This window comes from Somniosus microcephalus, chromosome 1 (assembly GCF_052327205.1).
Source record: "Somniosus microcephalus isolate GS21.2 chromosome 1, FLI_Smic_1.0, whole genome shotgun sequence".
NCBI classification, from domain to species: domain Eukaryota; kingdom Metazoa; phylum Chordata; class Chondrichthyes; order Squaliformes; family Somniosidae; genus Somniosus; species Somniosus microcephalus.
The window spans coordinates 329,622,594-329,649,836 of NC_140987.1; the positions used below are offsets into that span (position 1 = coordinate 329,622,594).

Below are 27,243 nucleotides of genomic sequence, written 5' to 3' on the forward strand. Positions count from 1 at the left end.
ACTTTGAAAGGAGGTGACAGAGAGGGGTCCTAATAGAAGTAGATAAGGTATTCCATGGCTCAGATAAGGTAAACCTATCGCACAACCTCAGCACAAAACTAGAACAAAGGGCTTAGGGTAAAACTGGTGAAGGGACGATTTCAGACAGTTGTCAGGATCGAAACTTGGAAACTTCATCTGTATAGAGCACCGAAAACTAAAAATCATAGATTTGTTTGTGATGCAGTCAGGTGACCCAACAGAGGGGGATCCAAGATGGGCCCCTGCACCTGTATTTAACTGGTTATCTTGTATAATGCTCTTCCTTTACACGAGACTTACTGTGACAGGGCGAGGAGCAGCAGTCATACTGAGTGATAAGACAATTCCTGCAGTATGGGGTAATACATTGCTGCAGGTCAGATTAACCTTGCAATTAGGTTTCTGCAGTGTTGCCAGTTTAGAATTTGAAGTGCCGAATGATTGTAGCAACAGAATCTCCGCAAACCAGAACAGATCAAACCCACCGAAAACATTAGTGGCTGCAAATGGGAGCCAAACGGTTCAATGCTTTAAAACCCATTCAACTCTGGTTTGCGAGTATAAAAGGAGATATTTGCTGACGGGAATCTCATTGTAATCAGGAGTTGGTGAGGCCATTCGAACTGGTACAACAGCAAACATTACAAAATTACTTATCTTGGGAGGTTTGCTCCTTCAGTCATGCTGAGCAATTACATCAGGGCACCAACCTTGGCTCAGTTGGTAGCACTCCTGTCTCTGAAGCTGAAGGCTGTGGATCCAGAGACTTGAGCCCATAATATATGAGTTTATATTTCAGTGCAGTGTTGATGAAGTACTGAATGAACAGACGGGCTGTCCTTTGGACGTGACATTAAACGGAGGTCCTACCTGGATCAACGATCCTATGGCACTATTGGAAGTCTCATGGTGTCCTGGCCAACAGTTGCCCCTCAACCAACACCATCATCGAAGGCGACAGGCTGTTGAGAAGGCTGTTGATACAAGCTAAAACGGGAACTTTGGCTTTATAAAGAGGCAGAGAGTACAAAAGCAAGAAAGTTGTGCTAAATCTATATAAAATGCTGGTTAGGCCTCAAGTGGAGCAGTGTGTTCAATTCTGGGCACTTTAGGAAGGATGTGAAGGCATTGGAGGGGGTGCAGAGGAGATTACTAGAATGGTGCCAGGGATGAGGAGCTTCAGTTATGTGGAGAGACTAGAGAACTTGGGATTGTTCTCCTTCGAACAAAGAAGGTGAAGGGGAAATTTAATTGAGATGTTCAAAATTATGAGGGGTTTTGATTATGACTAAATAAGGAGAAACTGTTTCCACTGGCAGAAGGGTCAATAACCAGATGACACAGATTTAAGGTATTTGGCAAAAGAACCAGAGGGGGAGATGAGGAGAAATTTTTTTACGTGCCGATTTGTTGTGATCAGGAAGGCAGTACCTGAAAGGGTTGTGGAAGCAGATTCAATAATAACTTGAGGGGGAATTGGATATATACTTGAAAAGGAAAGATTTGCAGGGCTATGGGGGAAGGAGCAGGGGAGTGGACTAATTGAATAGCTCTGTCACAGGCAGGATGGACCGAATGACCGACTTCTGTGCTGTAAGATTCTATGATTCAGTGAAAAGCAGATTCACTGATTATTCATCTCATTGCTGTTTGTGGGACCTTGCTATGCAAATTGGCTGCCATTTTGCCTACATAACAAGCAGCACAAAAGTAATTAATTGGCTATGAAGCGCTTTGGGACGTGATAAGAAGATGCTATTTAAAGGCACGTTCTTCCTTCCCCTTTATGTCTCACTATTTAAATAGGACCAGTTTTTATTATCCCAAGTATGCATCAATCTTTCAGTAGTACCTTACCAGATATAAATAGAGCTTTTATAATTCTTGCACAGGTTCCCATGTTAAAGTGAGTATTTCTAAATGGAATAGACTGACACAAACAGGAGAGATTTTGTATACAACTTACATTTGTCGGTGTGCCATCTGCCTGCTCACTCACACAGCCTTGAAGAGTAAAAGTCAAGGCGTGGCATTTTACCATAAAGCGTTTGCCAAACTTTTCCTCAAATGGTCTCACATCTGGTTCAATTCCTGAAAAATCCAGTTTCTAAAAATAAAAACACAAAAATAAAATAGCTGACATGCCCAAGGAGAAGCCCAATGAATGGGTTAGAACGTGCCACACAACTTATTTCTTTAACACCTTGGTCCCGGTGTAATCTTTTACTTCTCCGGTTCTTTCAGTTTCAAGGCAGTGCACATGATCTGTCAAGCCTCTTCCTATGCTGCTCTTCATCCAGATGTTGGGCCGTATTCTGCGGCCCCTATGGGTGGGTACGAGGTGCGCACGCGCTCGTAGGGGCCGCGCAAGTTCCGGGTTTAGGCATGCGACGCGCATGCGCTGAAACCCGGCACTTGCGATCTGTCAAGAATCCTCCGCCTCCCCGGGAGATGGGCCTCTGCGGGTGGAGAGTTGCGCTATTTGCCCAACTTCCGCCCACTGAAAGGTCGTGGAATTCTTACGCCTAGTAAAAGCAGACGTAGGGCCTCCTTTTACCAACATAAGAGCTTAAAAAAATAGAAAAATAAAATTTTATCACTCACTTATACATTAGAAACCCTGTCCAATAAGATAAGTTTATAAATAGCCCCGTTAAAACATATAGGGGGAGAAATTGGGTGAGTAGCACCACCTGTTAGCGCCTAAAGAGGCAGGCAGTGGCTGTAGCGCCACTGGCTGCGTCTCCGGCGATATTCAGTAGGGCGCTAATAGTGGCGTTAGGCATTTGTGCTGCGCCGCCACCGATGACGTCATCGGTGTGCGCAGCGCCCCATTCGTGCCCCGTTCGCGATATTTGGTAGCGAACGCCGCAGTTGCGCCGCTCGCTACCTGCGCCCGGTTCACGGGGCCTTACTGTGCCGGCAGCGGCGCAAGTTATGGTGGAGGTGCGGGGCGGCCGCCTGCCAGCACCTCCGTCCCCGGCCTCCTAACCCCCCCCCCCCCCCCCCCCCCCGCGGCATTGCCGGCTGTTTCCCGAGAGCCCGGCACTTCTCCTTGGTGCCGGGCTCATTTGCCGGCACTCGCGATTGGGGATCGCGCTGTTGCAGGCACCTCCCCCTTAACAGTGGGAGGAAGGCCTGCAGTACCGCAGCGTGCCGTGCTGCAGCATGTGGCGCTGCGGCACGTTGCGCTGCGATAATCAGTTTCAGCGCCCTAAGAGGGACGCGGAGCGCCTCGAGCTTCACCCAGTGTCCCTCGAGCGGCACTGAAACTGAATTTCTGGCGATCGGTATCACACCGATCGCTGCGCTAAATCCTGCGCTTAGCCGACTTTTGCGCCACTTTGGCGCCCCAACCCAATTTCTAGGCCATAAATTCAAATTTTTTTATTTTTGTTTAAAATGTTTAATTAAATGCCATTTTAATTAATTTTATATATGTAATTTTTCTCATTTATTTCATACGTTCATATATTCCATACGTATGCAACTCCCATAAGTATGAATGGGGATTCCCTTCTTTCATTGGTTGGGCCAGCCCACGTGATCGCAGGGACGCTTGTGAACCACCTGCGCCCCTGGGATACCTGGGTCTCTGCGCATTTCTACCAGGAGAGGCCCAGGATCGCAAGCCTCGGGGTCTCCCGGACGACCAGGTAAATGCGTAGATTTTTTGATGATTGGAGGCATCTGCTCGCGGCAAGCCTCCGATCGCAAATTCAGGCCCCATGTGTGCACCGTAGCAGGTATTTTTAAAAAATCTCTTTTCCTTTGTTTTGACAATAAGGCCTCTTGTTGCCATGTCTATGGCAACTGACATGTTAACCAGTGCAAGCTGCTTACTCATCCCGAGTGCCCAGCAACAATCAGCTGAAGAGCTCTTATAAGAGGGCAAGAGGGGGCATTTCAAGCTCTGCGGCCATGACATGAGGAGTGAAGAAGTTCATCAAATGATGCACAGCTCAGGAATCTCCAGTTCATTCTCAAGATATAAACATGTCCACTCGGTCTTATTTTGATAACTAACTTGGGAATGATGGTTCATCACTGAGCCTACACGGGCTGGCTTCAATAGTAGAAAAAAAACTGGGATCAGAACTACTTGCAAAATAATTATCAAATTCCTATGATAGAGTGGACGCAAACATGACTGTGACCGGCAGACCTTCCTACTGACAAAAGGAGTTTTGTTTTTCTCAATAAATCATTTCCCACATGAAGAATCGACTTCATGCTTTTTATTTCTCATCTTTTCCCCAATCAGACCCAAGTTTAGAAAATAGCTCACAGCACAAATGGGCCGGAACGGAAAATATTTAAAAATAAACAGAACCAGTACAAACTAAAAAGGGTGTTTCATTGATGAGCTAACTGTACATACACTGTCAAAATATAGCTAACACTTTGCAATTCATATTTAATAGGCTAAGTACAACCAATTGTATTGCAATTCATAATTCTCAAACACTCCGGTCTAGTTATAAAAATGTAATTCAAATTTGCGACTGTTGCTTTTTATTTGTAAAACCTCACTGTAAAAATTAATGTTCAGCTCTCAGCCGGGAACCTAGATGCACAACAGTAAATAGCATTTATCAAAGCTCTGTTTCCAAAAGGGTTTCAGTGAAGGGAATGGAAAATCGCGAATCCCTCGCGCATTACGTGCAAAGCTGATCGAGCACCACTTACCCAAGCTATGTTTATACGTCTCTTGGACTAACTTGATCTAATCTTGCATAATAAAGAGGTGCACAAATAAACTGAACCGTCATTTGTTTCTCCCCCAAAGGGCGTGTTAAAATATGTATAGACCAACAATAAACACTGCAGAATTCTTTGCCATAATTATCAAACCACCTCTTATAAACACTGAGCTAAAACACTCCATTCAATAAAGCAAACAAAAAATCTATGTAGGGTGGTCCAGTAAGTTTACACTCCAGAACCCCATATTTTACAAAGCACTTGTAGCTTTAAATCCGTTGACTACTTCTACCTGTGTCTCTGGATCCATCGCAAACAGTTTACATCTGCCTTCATTTCTGCTGAGCTTGTTGAGGTAATCCGATTCTCGGGCATACTAGAAACAAACAACATACAAAATATTACCTTGCTTCTTTATAACATGGTTTATCTCACTTCAAGGCCAAGGTTTTAAATGTCTATAGGCTGCATTGGGAACAGCCAGTAATTCTTTACAAATAAAGCTCATGCAAGGTCTAAACAAGAGGACGTTTAAATCCTTTTAATATTATCCAAACTGATATTGTGTTTAAAGGTGAAGGACCACTGCTCTGTGTGAGCGCTTGACAGAATCCCTGCCACTACAGCAGTCCTATATAGGGGCAATTAGAAATACCTTGTATCAAAACTACTTTATGTTAAGATACAACATAAGGATATGTTCCACCCAACAGACCTGGATTCATAAACATCTGGGTTGGGCTTCATGCATCAGCATCAGTACCAAGTATTTAACTCCGACACATAAACTCTTCCAAGGGGCCAATACTGGCCTGGAATTTGCAGCGGGTAAAGACGGCGAACTACCAGCATTCGCCATCGTTACTCCTCTGAAACTGACCGCAACTGCAGTAGTGGATCGGCCGCCCATTAATGGAAAGGAGAATCAGCTGGAGTGTGCAACAGGCACTTATACCCCTTATATTTCTCCCTTTCTCTGACTATCCACTCACCATCTTCCCGCACATTCCCACCTCCCACAACCGAGCTCACATCTGCAGTCAGTTCACAATGACAGATTTTGAACCACCATTTATTCGACTGTTACTAATACAGTAACTAGCAAAATCTAATTTTCAATTACTTGCACTTAATGGCCCATATTTTCCGATCCCTACGGGTGTGTACGAGCTGTGTACACATCCGTAGGGACCTCGCAAGTGCTGGTTTCAGGCATGTGAAACGCATGCGCTTGAAAACCGGCACTTCTGATCTGTCAAGAATCCTCTTGACAGATCCTCTGCTTGCCCTGGAGAAGGGCCTCTGCAGGCGGAGAGTTCTGCTTTCTGCAGAATCTCTGCCCGCTGAAATCCCTTAAAAATCTTACGCTTGGTAAAAGCAGGCATAATGCCTGCTTTTACCAGCATAAGAGTTTAAAAAAAAGTAAAAAAAATGCTTTTTTCCCCCCACTCATTTATAATTTTTTAAATACTTTTAAAAAAGGTAAGTTTATTTTTAGCCTCGTAAAAAACTTTAAGATTTTTGTTTAAAATATTTAATTTAATGTAATTTTAACTAATTTTAAAAACGTGATATAAAAAACTTATTTCCTTCTTCCATTGGCTCCCCATGGCCCACGTGATCCCAGGGAGGCTTGCAAACCACATGCGCCCCTGGGATACCTGGGCCCTGCACATTTTGTAGAGCAGAGGCCCGGGAGCAGAAATGTCCGGACCTCTGGAGCCCTCCAGTAAGGGCGTAGATTTTTTCCAGATCGGGGACCCCCGCACGCAGGAAGCCTCCAATCAGAAAATACGGGCCAAGGAGTCTTCAAGTCAATTGAGAAAGCTCAGAAATGATCCCACCTGATTAAATATCTCCTGCCTCAAGGAAAGTTTCACTGCTTTTGATACCAGAGTGATTTTGTTTTTATTTAAAAGACAGGAACAGTTTCCCGGATGGTACAAGAGTCTGCAAATATTTGGACACATTTTATCTTCCTTTAATTAAAATACAAACTTTAATAGCCAGGAGGAAGGCGTGCTTAGCAAATCGCAGATGCTGCACAATGTAACATGATGGAGCCTAGAATATGGTCTCTAAATGCTAGGTTGACCTCCAATGGGGTACTCATGCCCAGACAGAGTGACCACTAACTCGGGGGTAGTGTTCCCGCCTCTCAGTCAGAAGGTGAAGGATTCAAACCCTACTCCAGACAAACCCAGCGACTGGTGACTAGAATGTGGTCTCTAAATACCTGGTCAAAATCCAGTAATCATGTCCAGACAGAGTGACCAATGACTCAGGGGTAGTATTCCGGCCTCTCAGTCAGAAGGATTGGGTTCGGACGCCACTCCAGGCTGTCCCGGTGAGCGGAGACCAGAGCGCAGGCTCTGAATACTGGGTTGACATCCATCGAAGGGTACTTGTGTCCAATGGGTGTGGGCAGTTCCCCTCCCATCCTAAAGGGTAGGTGGGGCTCTTTAGCCTTGATTGCAGCCCACCTAGGAGATGGCTAAAATTGTGAAGAAGGCAACAGGGAACAACCTCAGCTAATCCTCCCAAGTAAGTGGCTCAAGAATCTCACGTGTGTTAGGAACTGCTCTGGGGGCAAAACACAATGGACAGACGCCATAACACATTCGGGACCAAGTGTAAAAATTGGAATCTTGCTAATATTGGCAAAGAAAGTGCATACGGAATTTGGTTCATTCCCAAAACCATGACACAATCTGACAGATTTACGGGAAAACTAGGTGGAAGTACTGCCAAAACAGTAGTATAAAAAAAAGTCAAAATACCACATAACACAATATTCAGTCAGCAGAAATCAGGGAACCTAACCACAAATAAATAGATTTAATTCTTAAAGTCTTCAAGAAACAAAATCTAGTTTGAAATAAAGCTTTGTTTACCAATCCATTTTGAAAATCTTTTTGTGTTGTGTGACAAATCTGTGCTGTGCAGTTCTTCCATTTTGGAAGATGAAGGAATGAAACTTCACACCATGGGGTAGATTTTCAACTTGCTGCCCGGGCCATGAAGCTGGTGTTGCCGATCAGCCCGTTATAGTTCCATCGAATATCGGGTGGTTTCTATAAGGAGCGACGATCTGAGATGCTAGTTTCAAGCTGAAAATCTACCCCAACATTTCCAGGCAATGCGAGGTCATCATTTGCACAATGCAGCTGATGAGGATCAGAGCACATTTCTGATGGAGCCGGTTAAACAATTAAAAGCGAGAATACCTTCATTAACTCGGGGTGCATACTTTTCTCTAAACTCTCCATCATACTTTCAGACTTCCCTTGGCTGAAGGACTCTTCATCTAGAAATCAAACACAAGTTTTCAGGAAACCCAAGATCCAACAAGCCCCAGTACTAAGTGAAAACAAGCTTGCGATTGTGTAGCACCTTCCATGTACTCAGGGTGGCCCAGAGCACTTGACAGCCATGACGGGCTGTCACTGTTAGGTAGCTGAATGCGCATGGCAAGGTCCCACAAACTGCAAGGGCACAAAGCTCCACATGATCTGTGTAAGTGATGTTGACTGAGGTATAATATTGGCCAGGACAACGGGGCAAACTGCCCTGTTCTTCTTCAAATAGAATCTTTTACATCCACCTGTGAGGGCCAACGAGGCCTCGGTTTAATATCTCATCCAAAAGACAACACCTCTGACAAAGTCCACAATGGGGATTGAACCCACAACCTTATCATAGCAAGTTACAGCACAGATAGAGACCATTCGACCCGTCGTGCCTGTGCTGGCTCTTTGAAACAGCAGTCGCGCTCAGTCCCACATCCTCACTTTTTGTCAGTAACCCTGTCAGTTCCTCATCCTCAAGTACCTGTTCGACTCCCTTTTAAAATGATTGATGGGATCAGCTTCCACCACCTTTTCAGGTCGAGCGTTCCAGATCCTGACAACTCTCTGAGTGAAAACATTTCTCCTCATCTCCCCTCTAGATCTTTTTCCAATTATTTTAAATCTATGACCTTTGGTTATTAATCCACTCGCCAGAGGGAATCGTTTTTCTCTATCTACACTATCAAAACCTCTCATCATCTAATAAACCTCTATTAGGTCACATCTTAATCTTCTCTGTTCCAATGAGAACAGTCCTAACTTTTCCAATCTCTCCTCATAACTGAAGTCACTCATCCCTGGGAACATCCTGGTAAACTTCCTCTGTATCCTTTCTAAGGCCTTTACATCTTTCCTGAACTGTGGTGCCCAGAATTGTCCACAATACTCCAGCTGAGGCCTAACTGGTGATTTATAAATTTCTAGTACGATCTCTTTGCTTTTATGTTCTATTCCTCTATTTATAAACACAAATAACCCATATGGTTTGCTTTGCGGAACACCTCCGTTCAGTCCGCAAGCGTGACCTCGAGCTTCCAGTCGCCTGTCACTTTAATTCTCCGCTCCCACTCTGATCTCTCCGTCCTCAGCCTCTTGCACTGTTCCAACGAAGCTCAACGTAAGCATGAGGAACAGCACCTCATCTTTACATCATCTGCAAACTTTATCAAATCAAATTAACTTTTATTGTCATTGTTAGTGCACAAGTGCAGTACAACGAAATGTAGGCTTGCGGCTCCCGAGAGTGTACATTTAGATTAAGACATTTAAACATTTAACATACATTTGGCTTGTAATACATTAACATAAACATAACCATAATAAAGTGCATTGGCAGATGTGCAGGCTTTAGAGTTTATTTGTGGAGTTCAGTAGGATGACAGCCCTGGGAAAGAAGCTGTTCCTAAATCTGGTCGTACGGGTGCGAATGCATCTGTAGCGTCTCCCAGATGGCAGGAGGGCGAACAGACTGTGGCTGGGGTGGGTAGGGTCTTTGATGATGGACCGTGACCTCCATAGACAGCGTTTCTGGTAATAATGCTACACCTGAGTCTAGTTTGTTTATAAAAATTGAGAAGAGTATTGGACCCAAAACTGGCCCTTGGGAAACACCACTATAAACCAGCTCCTAGTCTGAAAAACATCCATCTACCACCACCCTCTGTTTTCTGTCATTGAGCCAATTCCATAGCCATACCACCACTTTCCCATTAATTCCATGGGCTTCCATCTTCTTAACAAGCCTCCTGTGTGACACTTTGTCGAATGCCTTCTGAAAGTCTGTATATACATCTACTACGCTACCTTGATCAACCTTCCCTGCTACCTCATCAAAGAATTCAAATCAAGTTAATCATACATGATTTGCCTTTTAACAAATCCATGCAGGTTCTTCTTGTTTAACCCATGCCTTTCCAAATGAAAGTTTATTTTGTCCCTGATGATGGTTTCCAACAACTTCTCCACCACCGATGTTTGACTGGCTGGCCTATAGTTTCCTGTCCCCTTTCTTGAATAGTGTATAACATTAGCAACGCTCCAGTCTTCAGGCATTACTCCTGTATCCAATGAGGATTGAAAGATTGTGACCAATGCCTCTGCTATTTCTACTTTTACTTCTTTCAGCAACCTTGGATGCATTCCATCGGGACCAGGTGACTTATCAACTTTCAGAAATGCTAATCCTTTAGTACTTCTTCTCGATCTATTATTATCCAGTCCATAACTTCCCTCTCCTCTTTTAGCGTCCATCCGTTTCTTTTGTGAAAACAGACGCAAAGTACTCATGTAATACTTTAGCCGTGTCCTCTGCCTCAACATGAAGATTTCCCTTTGGGTCCTTAGTAGGCCCAACTTTTTCCCTAGCTAACCTCTTACACTTTATATATTTATAAAATGTTTTAGGGATCAATTTAATGTTGCATGCTAATCTTTTCTCGTAACCTCTCTTTGCCTCCCATATTAACTTTTTCAATTCCCTCCTGTACTTTCCATAATCTTCCTGGTTATTAAGTGAATCTTGCTCCTGACTTTTGTCATAAGCCTCCTTTTTCTGTTTTATTTTAACTTTTATTTCCTTTGTCATCCAGGGCGCAGTTAGATCAAAATCCCAGCTCCCGAAACATCTGACCAAGGTGATCGCAGGCAGGTTGTGGAGCAGGTAACTCACATTCCTATCTCTACTGACACCTCAGTGCTAGCACACGACCAACAAGTCAGTCACAAGCTCACAGCAAAGCACTTTGCATTTTGGTATAATGCTCTCAAAACAAGCATTTTATTCAGCTGTCAAATAAATACACTCAATTGACATGAATTTCCAGTGAACTTTTCCATCTGCATTGTCTGCACCTGTCAAGATACCAGTGAAGAAATGGCCTCACACAGCACAGGTTACATGGGCAATTATTAAGGTACGCTCTAGGACTTGAGCACATCGTCTGATACTCTGCTGGGGTACTGAGGGAGTGCTACATTGCTGGAGGAGTCACTTTTTAGGATGAGATGTTAAACAGAGACCAGTTCCGGTGAATATTTAAGATCCCAGGGTACTCTCAGTATCCTGGTCAATATTTTTCCCTTGATAAACACCACCTGAAAAAGATTAACTTGTCATTTATCTTGCCGCTTTTGCTGTGTTGTTACAAATTTCAGGGCTGCAGTAGATATTCACTCGGGTTCAGTCGCTCCCATAAGTGGACCTCACGCCCTTTATAATCAGGAGATGCCTTTACAGACCATTATCTAGTTGGATGATATAGTGGCCCAAGGTGCTTAACAATGAAAGCCCTCATTAGGTGAACTGGATACTGCAACCCCCCCCCCCACCCCACCACCTCCGCCAAACTCACCCCACCCCCCAGCCCCCACCCAACTGTGTTTTTCCCATCTCGTGGAAGGTGGAGTCATAAAAACTCTGGCAACAAGAGGCAAATTGTAAACCAATACGCTGGTTTGTTTCACACAAAATACAGAACAGCCTTCAGTGGGATTCAATCTAACCCTTGTAACATCGTCAATAACAAATGGCTCAATCTTTGCCCCAGTACAGACCTACATGGGATAGTTTACAAAAGAAAATAATCCGAACAAGTCAATGCAATTGGCCTCTGTTCCTTATATTGGTTTGACTGTATCCCATTTTGCTGCCTCACTTGCTTGTACACTCAATCAATTGGCTCGTTCTATAGAATACTTCAAGGATTAGTTACCCAGTCCTGCTTCAGATGCTTCTCCATTTCTTTTCTCAGACATCACGCTGTCAAAGTTGCTCTGAATGGTTTTTTTCAGGGTCAATACCCACTCTTCCATTTCCTGCTCACTCTCCGCTGCCAGATGACAGCTGCGCTTCTCCTGCATTCGGAGTTCAAAGCCATAACGGCGCATCTTGGAACACTGGGAACGGAAGCAGCAGTTGTACAGAGTTAGTTGTTGTTCCACCAGGTTTCATGCACAGTTCAATTAAATAAAGACATCAAAGTGGAAAGGGTGATCGAAATGGCCTATGGTATGGTTAATAAGAGCCTATGTTCAGGCTCCGCTTAATTCCCCATCTATTCCAGTGTTTGCTTAACGGAAAGAGATCTATATCATAGACTGTTCCCATTTAAGAGTTGCTGTATAAACCATTTGTTGAGACACGTCTATTGAAAGGAACCTGCTCATAGGCCCATATATTGCAGTGTTTGCTTGGATAGGGACATCCTGATCATCACAGAAGTGTTTCAATTAAACTTAAACAAATTAGTGTGTTTGGAAAGGAAATTTTGTTTTAAAAGAAGGAATGGAATTGAAAAGCAGGGAAGTTATATGAAACCTGTATCAAACCTTGATTAGACTACAGAGTACTGTGAACAGTTCTGGTCTTCATATTGTAAAAAGGATATAGAGGCACTGGAGAAGGGCAAAAAGATTTCAAGAATGATACCAGAACTGAAAGGTTTTACTCATCAGGAAATGCAGATCAAGCTGGGACTCTTTTCTCTAGAAAGGAGAATGTTGAGGGGGTGACCCGATAGCGGTCTTTAGAATTATGAAGGGGTTCAATAGGGTAGACGTAGAGAAGGTGTTTCCACTTATGTGGGATTTCAAACTAGGGCCATAAATATAAGATGGTCACTAATAAATCTAATAAGGAATTCAGGAGAAACTTCTTTACCCAGAGAGTGGCTAGAATGTGAAACTCGCTACCACACGGAGTAGTTGAGGCGAGTAGCAGAGATGCATTTAACGGGCAACTAGGTAAGTACTTGAGGTAGAAAGGAATAGAAGGTTGTGCAGATAGGGAGAGATGAAGTAAGGTGGGTAGCAATGTTCCATGTAATTTTTTTTGGGTGCGCGAGCCCTTTAAGGGCCTGTGCGGCCCATTTAAATTACCGGCTGTGCGGCTAAATGGGAACATTGGTGGGTGGAGGCTTATGTGGGGCATAAGCACCAGCACAGAACTGTTGGGCCAAATGATCTGTTTCTGTGCTGTGAATTCTATGCAAGATGCACCAGTCTGGAAACTGCTCCAGTTTTCATTTTATGGAAATTCATGTTTTATTACTAAAATTAAGTTATTTTTTGTTGACTAAAAATAGTTCTGGAAAGTTTTGTGCTCCCTCTGTGGCCAATGGCTCATTGCCTTTCATTTTAAAACCAGCTCATAACAGACTTGGAATCGCTAACTAGTTGTACAGAGCATTGGTCAGACCCCATCTGGAGTATTGCATTCAGTTTTGGGCACTGCATCTCAGGAAGAATATATTGGCCTTGGAGGGGGTGCAGCGCAGATTCACTAGAATGGTACCGGGGCCTAGAGGGTTAAATTATGAGGGCAGGTTACATAAACTTTGCTCATCTTCCCTTGAGTTTAGAAGGTTGAGGGTGATCTGATCGAGGTGTTTAAAATGTTAAAAGGATTTGATAGCTTAGATACAGAGAAACCGTTTCCTCTGGTGGGGGAATCCAGAACAAGAGGATACAATCTTAAAATTAGGAGCAAAACCAGGAAGCACTTTTTCTTCACAAAGGGTAATGAAAATCTGAAATTCTTTCCCCCAAAAGGCAGTGAATGCTTGTCAATTGGGGCTTTCAAGACTGAGCATGAGAATTTTTTGTTGGGTAAAGGTATCAAGGGATAGGGAGCACAGGTGAATAAATGGAGTTGAGGTACAGATCAGCCAGGATCTAACTGAATGGTGGAGCAGGTTTGAGGGGCTGAATAGCCTCCTCTTGTTCTTAATGTTTCTAACTACAATCTTACCGAGGGCTGCAATCCCTGTTGGATCATATGCAACTATCGGGTACAATGGGTAAATGGATGCTTAATACAAGATCCTACACCTGAATGGTTCGAATGGTAAACAACAAAGGTAACCCAAACCGTCACAAGGTGAGAGCCACACTCTTTGCACATGGACCCTTATCCCAGGTGAAGAGACGAGTGAGAGTTTTCACAGTTTAATTTTGTACATTAAATGCATTCAAACTAAACAGCACATATAATAAATGCTATTACCTGTACAACATCGATGCAAGAATCCAAGAAAATAGCTCCTTTGGACTCTTTACACACCTTCTCATCCTTACAAAAATAAAGTATGTACGAGCTATCAGACAGTTGGGTCAGGTAACAGAATCTCCTCTTAAATACCTGGAAAAGAAAACATGAGTTAAATTCCCCATTTTATCGGAATAATTGTACCCTGCCTCTCACAACTAATCATACTGAAGAATTTAAAGAGGTCACTAACTACAATATTTATACTATATAATCTTGCCCTATATAGGTTTTACACTGTGATTCCTACCAGGGACACCAGGTCCCTGACTAAATTGGGTCTTCATGGTTGAGATGCAACAGTTAGTGCTAAATTGAAGTGAAATATTGAGAAGCATGCATCTAAATCAATGCACTTTACAGCCCTACAATATAATTCTCTATAACTGTGTAAATAGGCTAATTCACTGCATCTCAGTCCTCTGTAACCCTACGATGGCATCATGTGCATGTTCTCTATTTACAAAGATGACAAACATTCAGATAAAAGTTGAATGTTTGTTCTGTCAGTCAGTCACCTTCCTGCTCTCTCCCCACCCCCCTTCCGCGCTTTCTGCGCTGTGTACTATACAGTTCCTAATGCTGCGGTAGCACATAGATTTACAAAATGGGTCTTCCAGACACCGCAGGGGACTGGAATCGACGACGGGATTCCAGGAGCCGGGAGCGGAGGTTTCGGTTTGTCTTTCTTGTCTTGTATTTGTCGATTTACCAACGTGCCATTTCTATTACTGTAACCAGTTTAGAAAAAAAGGAACATTTTCTACAGCCAGATAGCGTTCCCATTGGTCAGCTGACTCTGTCCTTTGGACATGTGAGGATGGGTCAGTCTCCAAGAGTCAGTCAATATTTGTAGATAACGCTGCCCTGAAGTAGCAGTCTGTCTTCAACAGACAGAAAACAGAGACTTGCTGAGAAGTCAGATATATATTTAACTCTACAGTTTCTTACATGCAACACAGCAAGGGTGCAAGGCCCTGCCCGTCACAAGGAAGCATCACTTTAGTGGGCTTGGAAAGAGTAATATTTTATATATATCTAGCAGATCTAGCATGTAGCAAAGGCAGAGTGGTTTTAATGGGGGATTTTAACTTTCATATAGATTAGGAAAAGCAGACTAGCGCCTGTCAGAAAGGTAGTGAATTTCTTGAGTGTGTCCGGGATAGTTTTCTGCAACAATATGTCCTAGAGACAACAAGGGGCCAAGCCATATTAGATTTAGTAAGTAATGAGCCAGATTTAGTTAACAGCCTAACTGTGCGTGAACATTTATCCAATAGCGATCATAACATGATCGAGTTCAATATAACGTTTGAAAGGGAGAAACACGAAATAGCTACTAAGATTCTAGATTTCGGTAAGGCCGACTTCAACGGGATGAGGCCGAGTCTGTCCACATTAAACTGGACAAATCTGTTACTGGGTAAAATGACAAAAGATCAGTGGGAGATGTTCAAAAAAGAATTTGTGATACAGAACCAGTTTATACCCCTGAGGGGCAAGAGCTCTATTTGCCAAGAAGAGCCATGGATAACTAAAGATTACATAGGATTACATAGGCTATACGGCACAGGAACAGGCCATTCAGTCCAACCAGTCCATGCCGGCGTTTATGCTCCACTCGGGCCTTCTCCCGTCTTTCCTCATCTAAATCTATCAGCATAACTCTCTACTCCCTTCTCGTTCATATGCTTGTCTAGCCTCCCCTTGAATGCATCTATACTATTCGCTCAACCACTCCGTGGCAGGGAGTTCCACATTCTCATCACCCTCTGGGTAAATAAGTTTCCTCTAAATTCTCTATTGATGACTATCTTATATTGATGGCCTCGAGTTATGCTCTTCCCCACAAGTGGAAACATTCTCTCTCTATCCACTCTATCAAAACCTTTCATAATATTAAAGACCTCTATTAGGTTACCCCAGCCTTCTTTTTTCAAGAAAAAACAGACCCAGCCTGTTCATCCTTTCCTGATATGTATACCTTCTGGTATCATCCTATTAAATCTTCTCTGCACCCTTTCCAGTCCCTCTATATCCTTTTTATAATATGGCGACCAAAACTGTACGCAGTACTCCATGGCCTAGAAATTGGGTATAGCCCCGCTTGAGGCGTTAGAACTGGCGCTGCGCAAAGTTTATAGCCAGACGAAACTTATCGCTGCCTGGCGAGATATTGGGTTGCATCGCCCCCAAAGGGGATTGAGGCGTGAACTCAGATGTTGCACGGGGCTCCTAAGGCGCAAAAGTTCAGGCGCTACCCAATATCGGCGCGGACGGGCGCAGCGCAGCTGATCTCAATTACCGGAAACCACGAGACTTCCAGGCGCCGGCCAGCTCTTAAAGGGGTGGGTCAGTCAGCCTGAGCTGCTACACTCAATGCCCTGTAGGCCTCAGAATCGGCGCTCGCCCTTCTCTGGCGCAATAAACTTGGTGAGGATGGAGAAGGTGAGACAGAGAGCAGAGCGCTTCAGCACTGAGGCTCTGGACCAGTTGGTGTCTGCAGTTGAGCGCCGTCGAGATGTTCTGTATCCTGACAATGGCAAGAGACCGAATCAAAAGGCTTACCGGCGATCTTGGAGGGAGGTTTCTCAGAGGGTCAACTCCAACAGCATGGCGACCAGGACCCCTGTTCAGTGGAGGAAGAAATTAAACGACCTCACTCGGGTCATTAGGGTGAGTGCTGGTTATGCAAACTTCTGATTCCCTCCATCTGCACCTAACTTCGAGGACCCTGTTGCCATGATGCCCCAATGGCCATCTGTCAGCAAGCACCCATGGCCCTTTCTGGGCACACACATGGACATTTCACTCAAGGCCACATGTAAGGGCTCTTGCACCATGGGGGGCATGAGATGATCTCTCAAGGCATCATGTTACAGAACTTCCCCTTCTTTCCCCTGCAGTCCAAGCTGGCGACGATGCGAAAGGAGCAGCGTCGAACCGGTGGCGGACCTCCACAAGTGGTCACTCTCACGGATCTCGAGGAGAGAGTGCACCAGATTCTTGGAGGACGTCTGTCTGGTCCTGTTACCACTGCAGCTGCCGACCCCATTCTCGACAGCGAGGGTAAGGCTCTCACCTTTTACAGCTGTCTCCTTCCACTTGGTCCCCCCGCCAGCATGCTCCCTCAGTGTGCCGCAATCTGCCATGCCTTTCCGCCAACCTGTCCTTTTGCTAAAGCCACTTTTCCACCTCCCTGCTTTCAGATGATGCATCACCAACTGGGGCTCCACGCCCTGAAGCTGTCAGTGCCAGTGCCTCCGGAGGCGAGGATCAGGAGGAAGCCAGACCATCCGTTCCAATCTCAGGGGAGCATACACATGTACAGACTGGGGATAGTAGTTCCCTGGAGGGGAGGGGAGGGGGCTCTGAGGATCAGGCAGTTGCCGGAACAAGCGGCATGCAGCAACGCAAGGGAGGTAGGCAAGTTCGGCCACCATCTCCCCGGAGGGCAAGGCAGGTAGTGATGACTGCTGCACAGAGTGCAGAGGAGGTGCGTCGCCTGGCTGAAATGAGCACCCAGGCCCAGGTCAGGCACACTGAGCTGATGGCTGCAGTGGGGAGGATGCCTCAGTCAATAGATACACTGGCAAAGAGTGTGTTGGACTTCGGGGCAACAATGGACAGGACTCTCCAGGGCTTCGGGGCAACAATGGACAGGTTTCTCCAGGGCTTCGGGGCAACAATGGAGAGGTCTGTCGAGGGCTTCGGGCCAACAATGGAGAGGACTGTCCAGGGCTTCGAGGCCGCTATGGAAAGGACTGTTCAGGGCTTCGGACAATCCCTGGAAAGGTCTGTCCAGGGCTTGTCCGAGGCAGTGGAGCGGTCGGCACCGGCCTTGTCCGAAGCAATGGAAAGAACTGTCCAGGGCTTCTCCGAAGCAGTGGCACCTGGCTCACAGATCCTCACTGCTGCCACGCAGTCACTTGTCGGCCTCGTCCACACCCAGATTGAGGCAACGCGAACTCTCACTGCAGCCACCCTATCTGCATCAGTTAGGATCACCCCGGGCCCTTCCAGTCCCATACAAGGCCAGGAATCAGTGGAGCATGCGATTGTGGTGGATGAGCCGAGCCAGTCCCCTCAGAGAGCCAGTGTGTCATCCGACAATGGTGCAGGTGTCCTCTCTCGGCAGGTGACCATTCCACATGACAGCGCTGGCACGTCTGCAGTGCAGCTGCCACCACCTGCAGGGCACACTGCTTCCAGCCATGCTCAGATCAAGCATCCTGCGTCCGCACCCTCCAAGCCCAGAGGTCGGCCAGGCCGTCCCTCAGGGGCTTCTGCGCTTCCAGACAGTCAGCAGGCATCCCCCAGCCTTCACCCCGCCACTGGGGTTCAATTACGTAGGAGCAGCAGGGAGGGAAGGGGCCGAGCGCGAAAGAGAAGTCGTTCTCCATCAAGGGGCCAGCAGTAGAGGGAGGTGCTGAGATGTTTCTTTGGCCTAAATCAAGGAGACCCTCACCTGTTGGAATTGTTGGAAGTAGTTTGTTTAGTTTTGCGGCTTTGCCGAAGAGTTAACTGTTATTTTGTTAGTTATGGTTTCTGTTGACATGACGTCGTTTTGCTGTAATGAAAGACTTTTGTGACAATAAAGAGAAGTTTAAATGTGCTATGGTGTACGTGACTAATTACAGTGATGCTGGCCTTCAGAGGCTTTCAAACATCCAAAGTGCGCAGCAGTTAAGACACTCATCATTCAGCCAGAGGGGCCTCGATACGATTCCTCATGAGCCTGTGACGGATGGCCCTTCCACTTTCAGGAGCCCTTCCATCTTCCTCCTCCTCCTCCTCCTCCTCCTCCTCGTCCGCATGCTCCTCCTCCTCCTCCTGCTTCTCCAGGGTCAGAGGGAAGGTGATGAATTGACGCCTTCGCCTATAAAGGGCAGCTGTAACTTGCCGGATGCAGCAGTGGACTGCAACCTGAGAGATATTCGCGATGTCCCCAATGCCTCACTGAAAGGATCCGTTGCCATAAACATTGAGGCCAACAGTCAGTTTAGCGGCCACTGACAGAGAGGTCATGCACCGTAGACGCGGCTGCAGATCCTCAGCAAGCAGGTGGCACAGCTCAGTAACAACGTCCATCCCGAATCGGAGCCTTCGCACACACTGCTCCTCCGACATGTCAAGGTATGACACCTGCTGCCTAAAGACCCTCGCAGCATACCCTCGGATTGGCCGACCTCCATTGCCCCTCCTCCTTCTGGCCAATCCCGGCCCTCTCTCCCGCCGTCTCTCTGCCCCTTCATAGTGTTCAGCCATGAGGCCATCGCCCTCCAAAGCATCTCCCATTCCGATGCCAGTTGGTCAAAAGGCTGTTAGGTCTAGTGCTCCAACTGCTCCGGACAGGTTTGAGGGTCCCAAGTACTCTAATGCTAAATTCCAAAAACTCTGCTCCACAGTAGCTCACCAACTCTCTCCACCAACGATCGCAATGAACAGGCCAAGTGGCTGAAGCTTCTGTACTAGAGCTGTCCCCTTTAAATAGCGCCCCCCAACTCTGAGAAGGGCCTGCTAACGCTCCTTCGAACTGTCACTAATAGCGCTAGGCGTAAAGGCTCCGGGCGCCACCCAATATCCGCTCAGGCGCCCCTAAAAGGCGTTGCACAATGAAATGACGTCATGATCTGCTTGCGCTCGCGGGCGCGCGCAAACACTTAGCGCAGGCGTTAAATGTATAGTCAATATGGGAGTTGTCGCTATCTTCATTGCGCCCGCCCCAACATTAGGTAACGCCCCAATTCTCGGTCTCTTTAGGCGCTAACCGCTGGCGCAAACAACCGAATTTCTAGGCCCAAGTGTGGTCTAACCAAGGTTCGATACAGGTTTAGCATAACTTCCCTACTTTTCAATTCTATCCCTCTAGAAATAAACCCTAGTGCTTGGTTTGCTTTTTTTGTGGCCTTGCTTACCTGTGTCACAACTTTTAGTGATTTGTGTATTTGTACTCCGAGATCCCTTTGTTCCTCTACCCCACCTAGACTTGCGCCCTCCAAGTAATAAGCGACCTCCCTATTCTTCCTACCAAAACGTAATACCTCACATTTATCTGTGTTGAACTTCATTTGCCAATTATATGCCCATTCTGCAAGTTTATTGATGTCCTCCTGTAACTTGTTGCAGTCCTCTTCAGTATTGACTATCCCCCCCCAATTTGGTGTCATCCGCAAATTTAGAAATTGTGCTTTTGATTCCAAAATCTAAATTGTTAATGTAAATTCTGAACAGTGGTCCCAGCACTGATCCTTGTGGAACACCACTACCCACCTTCTGCCACTGTGAATAGCTACCCTTTGCCTTCTGTTTTGAAGCCAGCTAGTAATCCATTCTGCTACTTGTCCCCTGACTCCGCATTCTCTGACCTTGTTCATCAGTCCATTATGGGGCACCTTATCGAAGGCCTTTTGAAAATCTAGATAAATTACATCTACTGCATTACCCTTGTCTACTCTCTGTGTTACCTCTTCAAAAAATTCAATGAGGTTGGTCAAGCAAGACTTTCCCTTTTGAAATCCATGCCGACGATTCATTATTATATTTTTGGTTTCCAGACGTTGGTTTCTAAACTGGCATGGACTTGATGGGCGGAATGGCCTCCTTCTGGACCATTATGACTCTATGTTCTTCTATTTTCTCCTCGAGTAGGAATTCCATTATTTTTCCTGCCACCGCTGTTAAGCTGACTGGTCTATAGTTCCCTGGACATGTTCTATCTCCCTTCTTGAATATAGGTATTACATTAGCTATCCACCAGTCCTCTGGCACTACAGCTTTTTCTAATGAATTATTAAATATGTGTAGTAATGCCTCTGCTATCTCTTCCCTAGATTCTTTTAAAATGCGTGGATGCAATCCATCCAGACCAGGGGTTTTATCCTCTGAGTTTGATTATTTTATTTAATATTTCTGCTCTTTTTAGTTTAAATGCACTTATCGCATCATCCAATGTCATGTCCACCTGTTCTATCGCCCTGGTAAATACTGAAGCAAAATAATTATATAATATTTCTGCCATCTCTCTATCATTACCTATGGTATTATCCTGTCTACCCCTTAATGGCCCTATTCCCATCCCAAACTTCCCTTTTTTACCCCTCAATGGCCTGTAAAATTTTTCACAATTTTGTTTTATGTTCCTTGATAATTTAATTTCATAGCTCCCCTTTGCCTTCCTAAAGAGGTAAGGGAGCATAAAACAATGAAAAAGCATACAAAAATGCAAAAAATAGCACAGATCCTGGCGAATGGGAAAGATGCAAAAGGTCACAAAACAGACAGTAAGAGCTACAAAAAGGGACTATGAAAAGAAACGTGCAAGGGATGTCAAATTCAAAACAAATAATTTTTACAATTACATTAGGAAAAAGTGGTTAGTCAGGAGCAATGTTGGCCCCTTAAAAACTGAAAGGGGTGATATTGTCAATGATAATAAGGAAATGACGGACATGTTGAATAATTACTATGTCGGTATTTACAGTACTGTAAAATGAGGATAGTATGCCAGAAATTCCAAGGAAACTAATATTGAATTGGGGACAGAGACTCAATAAAATTAATAACAGTAATGAAGAAAATAATGGCACTTATGAGTTTCAAATCCCCAGGACTAGATGGTTTCCATCCCAGGGTTTTAAAGGAAGTAGGTGAACACATTGAAAGATTATAGTTAGGGCATCTGCAAACCTTCTCTCGATTCAAGAACCGTTCCTTTAGATGGGAAAATTGCGCATGTCACTCCGCTATTAAGAATAGCAAGAGAGGAAAACCAGGTAATTATAGACCAGTTAGCCTAACATCTGTTGTCGGGAAATTGCTAGAGTCTATAATTAAGGTAGGATGACTGAACACCTCGAAAATTTTCAGTTGATCAGAGAGATCCAGCATGGATTTGTGAAAGGTAGGTGATGTCTGACAAACCTGATTGAATTTTTTGAGGAAGTGACTAAAGTAATGGACGAGGGATTGTCTATGGATGTTATTTATATGGACTTCCAGAAAGCATTTGATAAAGTCCCACATAAGAGACTGTTATCCAAGGTAAAAGCCCATGGAATTGAGGGCAAATTATTGACCTGGTTAGGAAGTTGGCTGAGCAGCAGGAGACAGAGAGTAGGGATCATGGGTAGGTACTCAAATTGGCAGAATGTGGCTAGTGGTGTCCCACAGGGATCTGTGTTGGGGCCTCAACTATTCATAATATTTCTAAACGATTTAGATGATGGTATAAACAATCATATATCCAAATTTGCCAATGACACAAAGATAGGCGGTATTGTAGGCAATGTAGATGAAAGCATAAAATTACACAGGGATATTGATAGATTAATGAATGGGCAAAACTGTGGCAAATGGATTTCAATATGAGCAAATGTGTGGTCATCCACTTTGGACCTAAAAAGGATCGAACAGGGTACTTTCTTAATGGTGAAAAGCTAAAAACAGTGGAGGTCCAAGGAGACTTGGGGGTTCAGGTACATAGATCATTAAAATATCATGAAGAGGTAATGAAAATAATCAAAAAGGCTAATGGAATGCTGGCCTTTATATCTAGATGACTAGAATACAAGGGGGTATTAGTCATGCTTCAGCTATACAAAGCCCTGGCTAGACCACACCTGGAGTACTGTGAGCAGTTCTGGGCACCACAACCTAGGAAGGATATATTGGCCTTGGAGGGAGTGCAGTGTAGGGTTACCAGAGTGATATCCAGACTTCAAGGATTAATTTACAAGGAGAGATTACACAAATTAAAGTTGTATTCTCTAGGATTTAGAAGGTTAAGGGGTGATCTGATCAAAGTTTTCAAGATATTAAGGGGAACAGATAGGGTAGATAGAAAGAAACAATTTCCACTGGTTGGGGATTCTAGAATTGGGGGCATAGTCTAAAAATTAGAGCCAGACCTTTCAGGAGTGAAATTAGGCAACGCTTTACACACAAAGGGTGGTAGAATTTGGAACTCTCTTCCGCAAACAGCAATTGGTGTGAGATCAATTGTTAATTTTAAATCCGAGATTGATAGCTTTCTGTTAACCAAAGGTATTGAGGGACATGGGCCAAAAGCGGGTATAGGGAGTTAGGTCACAGATCAGCCATGATCTCATTGAATGGCGGAACAGGCTTGAGGGGATGAATGGCCTTTCCTGGTCCTATGTTCCTATATCCCCTGTAGCATTGCTCAGTGAGAGTCGGAAGAATGAAAGTGTGACGGGAAGTAAGTGTTCTTGAGATGTATATCTAAGGATGGGACTCAAATGTCAAGAGAGGGGGTGTTCAAGTTGTATTGGGCCTTGGCAAGGATCGAGCTTGGAGTGCTATGTTGCAAACAGTAAATTGCGGTGTTGTGTGATAGTGTCCCAGCAGAGACACAAGGGAAAAGGGATGTAAAGGACATTGGGGTATCCAACATAAGGGAAGCCTAGCATTTTACTGCACATAGAAGCAGACAGCAGATCACTTAGAAATACCAAGTATTTACAAGGCCAAATGTAATAATTACATGAAAGTACGATTTTAGAACTTCTTGAAGATTATACAAAAGTTAAAAAAAAATGCTCCCTTGAGTTCAATAATCTATCAACTCAAGACTGTAATCACATTTTTAAGTTCGACTTGTTATCTATTATTCTAATGTTGTAGATTTTCAAATTGCTGCCCATGCGTAGAATTGTCATTCTTATTCATTCACAGGATGTGGATGACGTAATAAAACTCACTACGCACTTGGTTTGAGTATAAAGCAAGGCTTTAATCAACTTGTTTCAAAACATGGAGGTCTAGTTATCTTTCACTAGTTCCTGTTTACAAAATGTCCTGGGCAAGCTGGGCCCACGCCCAAGTATTTATACTCCTTGGACGGCGCCACCAGCTGGCCGTCCAGTGTTATTTCATGAGTCTTTCTTCATGGATCATAAGATTCATAACATTGGGTGTCGCTGCCAAGGCCAGCATTTAGTGCCCATCCCTAATTGCCCTTGAGAAGGTGGTGGTGAGCCACCTTCTTGAACCGCTGCAGTCCATATGGTGAAAGTGCTCCCACAGTGCTGTTAGGTAGGGAGTTCCAGGATTTTGACCCAGTGACGATGAAGGATCGGCGATATATTTCCAAGTCGGGATGGTGTGTGACTTGGAGGGGAACTTGGAGGTGGTGGTGTTCCCATGCACCTGCTGCCCTTGTCCTTCTAGGTGGAAGAGGTTGCGGGTTTGGGAGGTGCTGCCGAAGAAACCTTAGCGAGTTGTTGCAGTGCATCTTGTAGATGGTACACACTGCAGCAACGGTGCACCGGTGGTGGAGGGAGTCAATGTTTAAGGTGGTAGATGGGGTGCCAAATCAAGCGGGGCTGCTTTGTCCTGGATGGTGTCGAGCTTTGTGAGTGTTGCTGTGGGTCAGTCGCCCGCTATAGAAACTGCCCGATTTTCCCTGCCATTGATTTTAGTGGAACGGAACGTTGGGTGGTTTCTGTAAGAGGCAACTGATCCACAGAGCTAGTGTCATACCTGGGCAGCAAGTTCAAAACCCACCCCAACAGCCTAGGTAAAGCTGGCCAAGAATTCATTTTAATCCAAGTTACAGTTGATATTTAGTAGAATAGGGCCCAGTATTGTAGTGGTTATATTACTGAACTAGTAATCCAGAGATTCAGTTTGAAAAAAATCTAGAAATAAAAATCTGGTCTCAGTAAAAGTGCCCGTGTAGCTGCCAGATTGTTGTAAAAGCTCAACTGGTTCACTAATGTCCTTCAGGGAAGGAAACCTGTCATCTTTTCTTTACCCACTCTGGGCCTATACATGACTCCAGTCCCACAGCAATGTGGTTGACTCTTAACTGGGCTTTGAAGTTACGGATGGGCAATAAATGCCAGCCTTGCCAGCGACACCCACATCCCAAGAATGAATAAAAACGACAATGCCACAAGAGATTTTCCTAGACATCTTAAAAAAATCCCGCAACTAAAGAAACACCAAGGCCTAGAAATTCAGTATAGCCACTTTTGGGGCGGTAAAGTCGGGCGGGCGCTAAAGTTAGCGCCCGCCGGAAAGTGGAGGCCACTTCGCCGAAATTCAGTAGCTTTGGCCAAGGAGTTTGGGCGAGCGCTGAAACTGGCATTGCACTCCTATCTTTAGGCGCTAAGCCGGCGGTGCGGACTGATAACGCCGAGGCCGGGCGCAGCGCAGGTGCGGTCATGTTTTGATTGACAGCAGACACCCTGACGCCGACCAGCTCTTAAAGGGGGAAGGGTCGACTTTGTCTGCAGCCACGCCCTGGATAGTGGAGCCCTGCAGCTAGGCCTGAACACTGCTGGTGGACCCAAATAGCGCCTGAAGCCATGCAGAAGGCCCGTGAACGAGCGCAGCGCTTCTCAGAGCATGCTTTGAGGGTGCTGCTTAGGGGGTTGGAAAAGAACAGAGAGATCTTGTGCCCGGACAGTGGCAAGAAGGCTCCCAGGAGGCAGTACAGGAGAGCCTGGAGGGAAATCGCCCTGAGGGTGTCAGCCAACAGCGATGTCCCCAGGACTGCTGACCAATGCCACAAGAAGTTCAACAACCTCAGTCGGTTGGTCAGGGTGAGTACCCTTTCCAGTGTCCTCCTCATCCTTGCATGTGCACCTCACATTATGGGCAAAGGGACCTCAAAGGCCTAATGGCCAGCCCTCCTCCCGCAGCTATGGCACTGGCATGATCATCAATAGCACTCTCTGCACTTTACACACTGGCCAAGCTATTCGACCATGGGAGGCAGTGCACACAACAACAGGGCACCACACTGTACTTAGAGGCCGTCCTTTCTCTTGCAGGCCAAGCTGGCGCAGAATTTGAAGAGCCAGACTGTCACCGGGGGAGGCCGTCCCCAGTTCCAGCAGCTCAGTCAGCTGGAGGAGAGCGTGGCTCGACTCGTGCGTGGCCAGGTGACTGGCCCCGTTGCTATTGGAGATGCCAACCCTGTGCTGGGACCCAATGGTAAGGAAATGACCGTTTGGACCTCTCTGGTTCCCCTTGCGCTTCAGATCTACATCCTTTGCCACTGTCCCACCAATGCGCATAATGCCAACACTCATGCCTCCCTCGCTGACGCCCTGTCCTCACTCTAAAGCTACTCTTGTGCCTTCCTGCTTTCAGCTGGTGAGGAGGAGGTCCCTGAAGCTGAGAGTGCCAGTCCCTCGGAAGAGGAGGACGACGAGGACCAAGAGGAAGGCGGCACATCGGGGGAACCCTCATCCGCGCCAGGGGATGGCAATGGAGGGGACACGTCTTGCCTGGAGGAGAGCCAGGGGGAAGTGTTGCAGGGGGGTGTAGCTCCTGGGCCCAGTGGCGTCCAGGCACGCGGGAAGGGTCGGGCAGCACGGCTGCCTTCTCCCCAGAGGGGGGAAGTGTTGTAGGGGAGGGCAGTTGCTGGGCCCAGTGGCGTCCAGGCACGCGGGAAGGGTCGGGCAGCTCGGCGGCCTTCTCCCCAGAGGGAGAGTCCGCCCTCCAGTCCAGAGACGGTCCTCGCCCAGGAGGTGCGCCTCCTTGATGAAATGTCCGCGGCCTTGGAGCGGCGCCACAACGAGTTCATGGGGGTTGTGGGACAGTTGCCTCAGGCCATTGAGTCCCTGGCTCATAGTGTGGCCAATTTCGGGGACTCACAGGCCAGGGGTGTCGAGCAACTCGCGGCAGCACAGGCCAGGGGTGTCGAACAACTCGCGGCAGCACAGGCCAGGGGTGTTGACCAACTCGCGGCAGCACAGGACGCAAGTCGCGAGTTCATGAGTGGTGCCGTCCAGACACTGGCTGATCTGATGCGGGCACAGACAAGGGCAGTTCGCGCACTCACTTCTGCCACACTCGCTGTGTCACGGAAGCATCGCCAGGGCACCCGCCGCCCTGCTGCAGCACAGCGGTCTGGCCTTCACCAGATTGCTGCGCTTGCTGCAGTGCCAGGCCGGCCGAGTGCCAGTGTCTCTGGCGACCAGCGAGCGCCTAGCATCAGCCAGCTTGCCCCCATTGCTGCAGCTGCCTCTGCCACTCCCCCAGCCAAGGTGCGACGAGCTGCTGGAGAGACTGATGCTGGCCAGCCACAGCTGCAGCAGTCAGCAGCCGGCCCCTCCAGGGCCGGACCTCGTCTAGGCCGACCCCCAAGGG

At 46.1% G+C, this 27,243-nt stretch overlaps 1 protein-coding gene across 1 annotated transcript in view; it reads right to left on the reverse strand.

Annotated features, from left to right (window-relative positions):
* Nucleotides 1–27,243, reverse strand: part of LOC147124903 (dedicator of cytokinesis protein 11-like) — a 458,563-nt gene that overhangs the window by 316,253 nt on the left and 115,067 nt on the right. The window contains exons 7-11 of the mRNA XM_085994653.1: nucleotides 14,077–14,211; nucleotides 11,786–11,969; nucleotides 7,953–8,032; nucleotides 5,018–5,101; nucleotides 1,988–2,128 (exon numbers count right to left, since the gene is read on the reverse strand). Coding sequence (XP_085850779.1) covers nucleotides 1,988–2,128; nucleotides 5,018–5,101; nucleotides 7,953–8,032; nucleotides 11,786–11,969; nucleotides 14,077–14,211 — 624 coding nt within the window. The remainder of the gene's footprint in view (nucleotides 1–1,987; nucleotides 2,129–5,017; nucleotides 5,102–7,952; nucleotides 8,033–11,785; nucleotides 11,970–14,076; nucleotides 14,212–27,243) is intronic.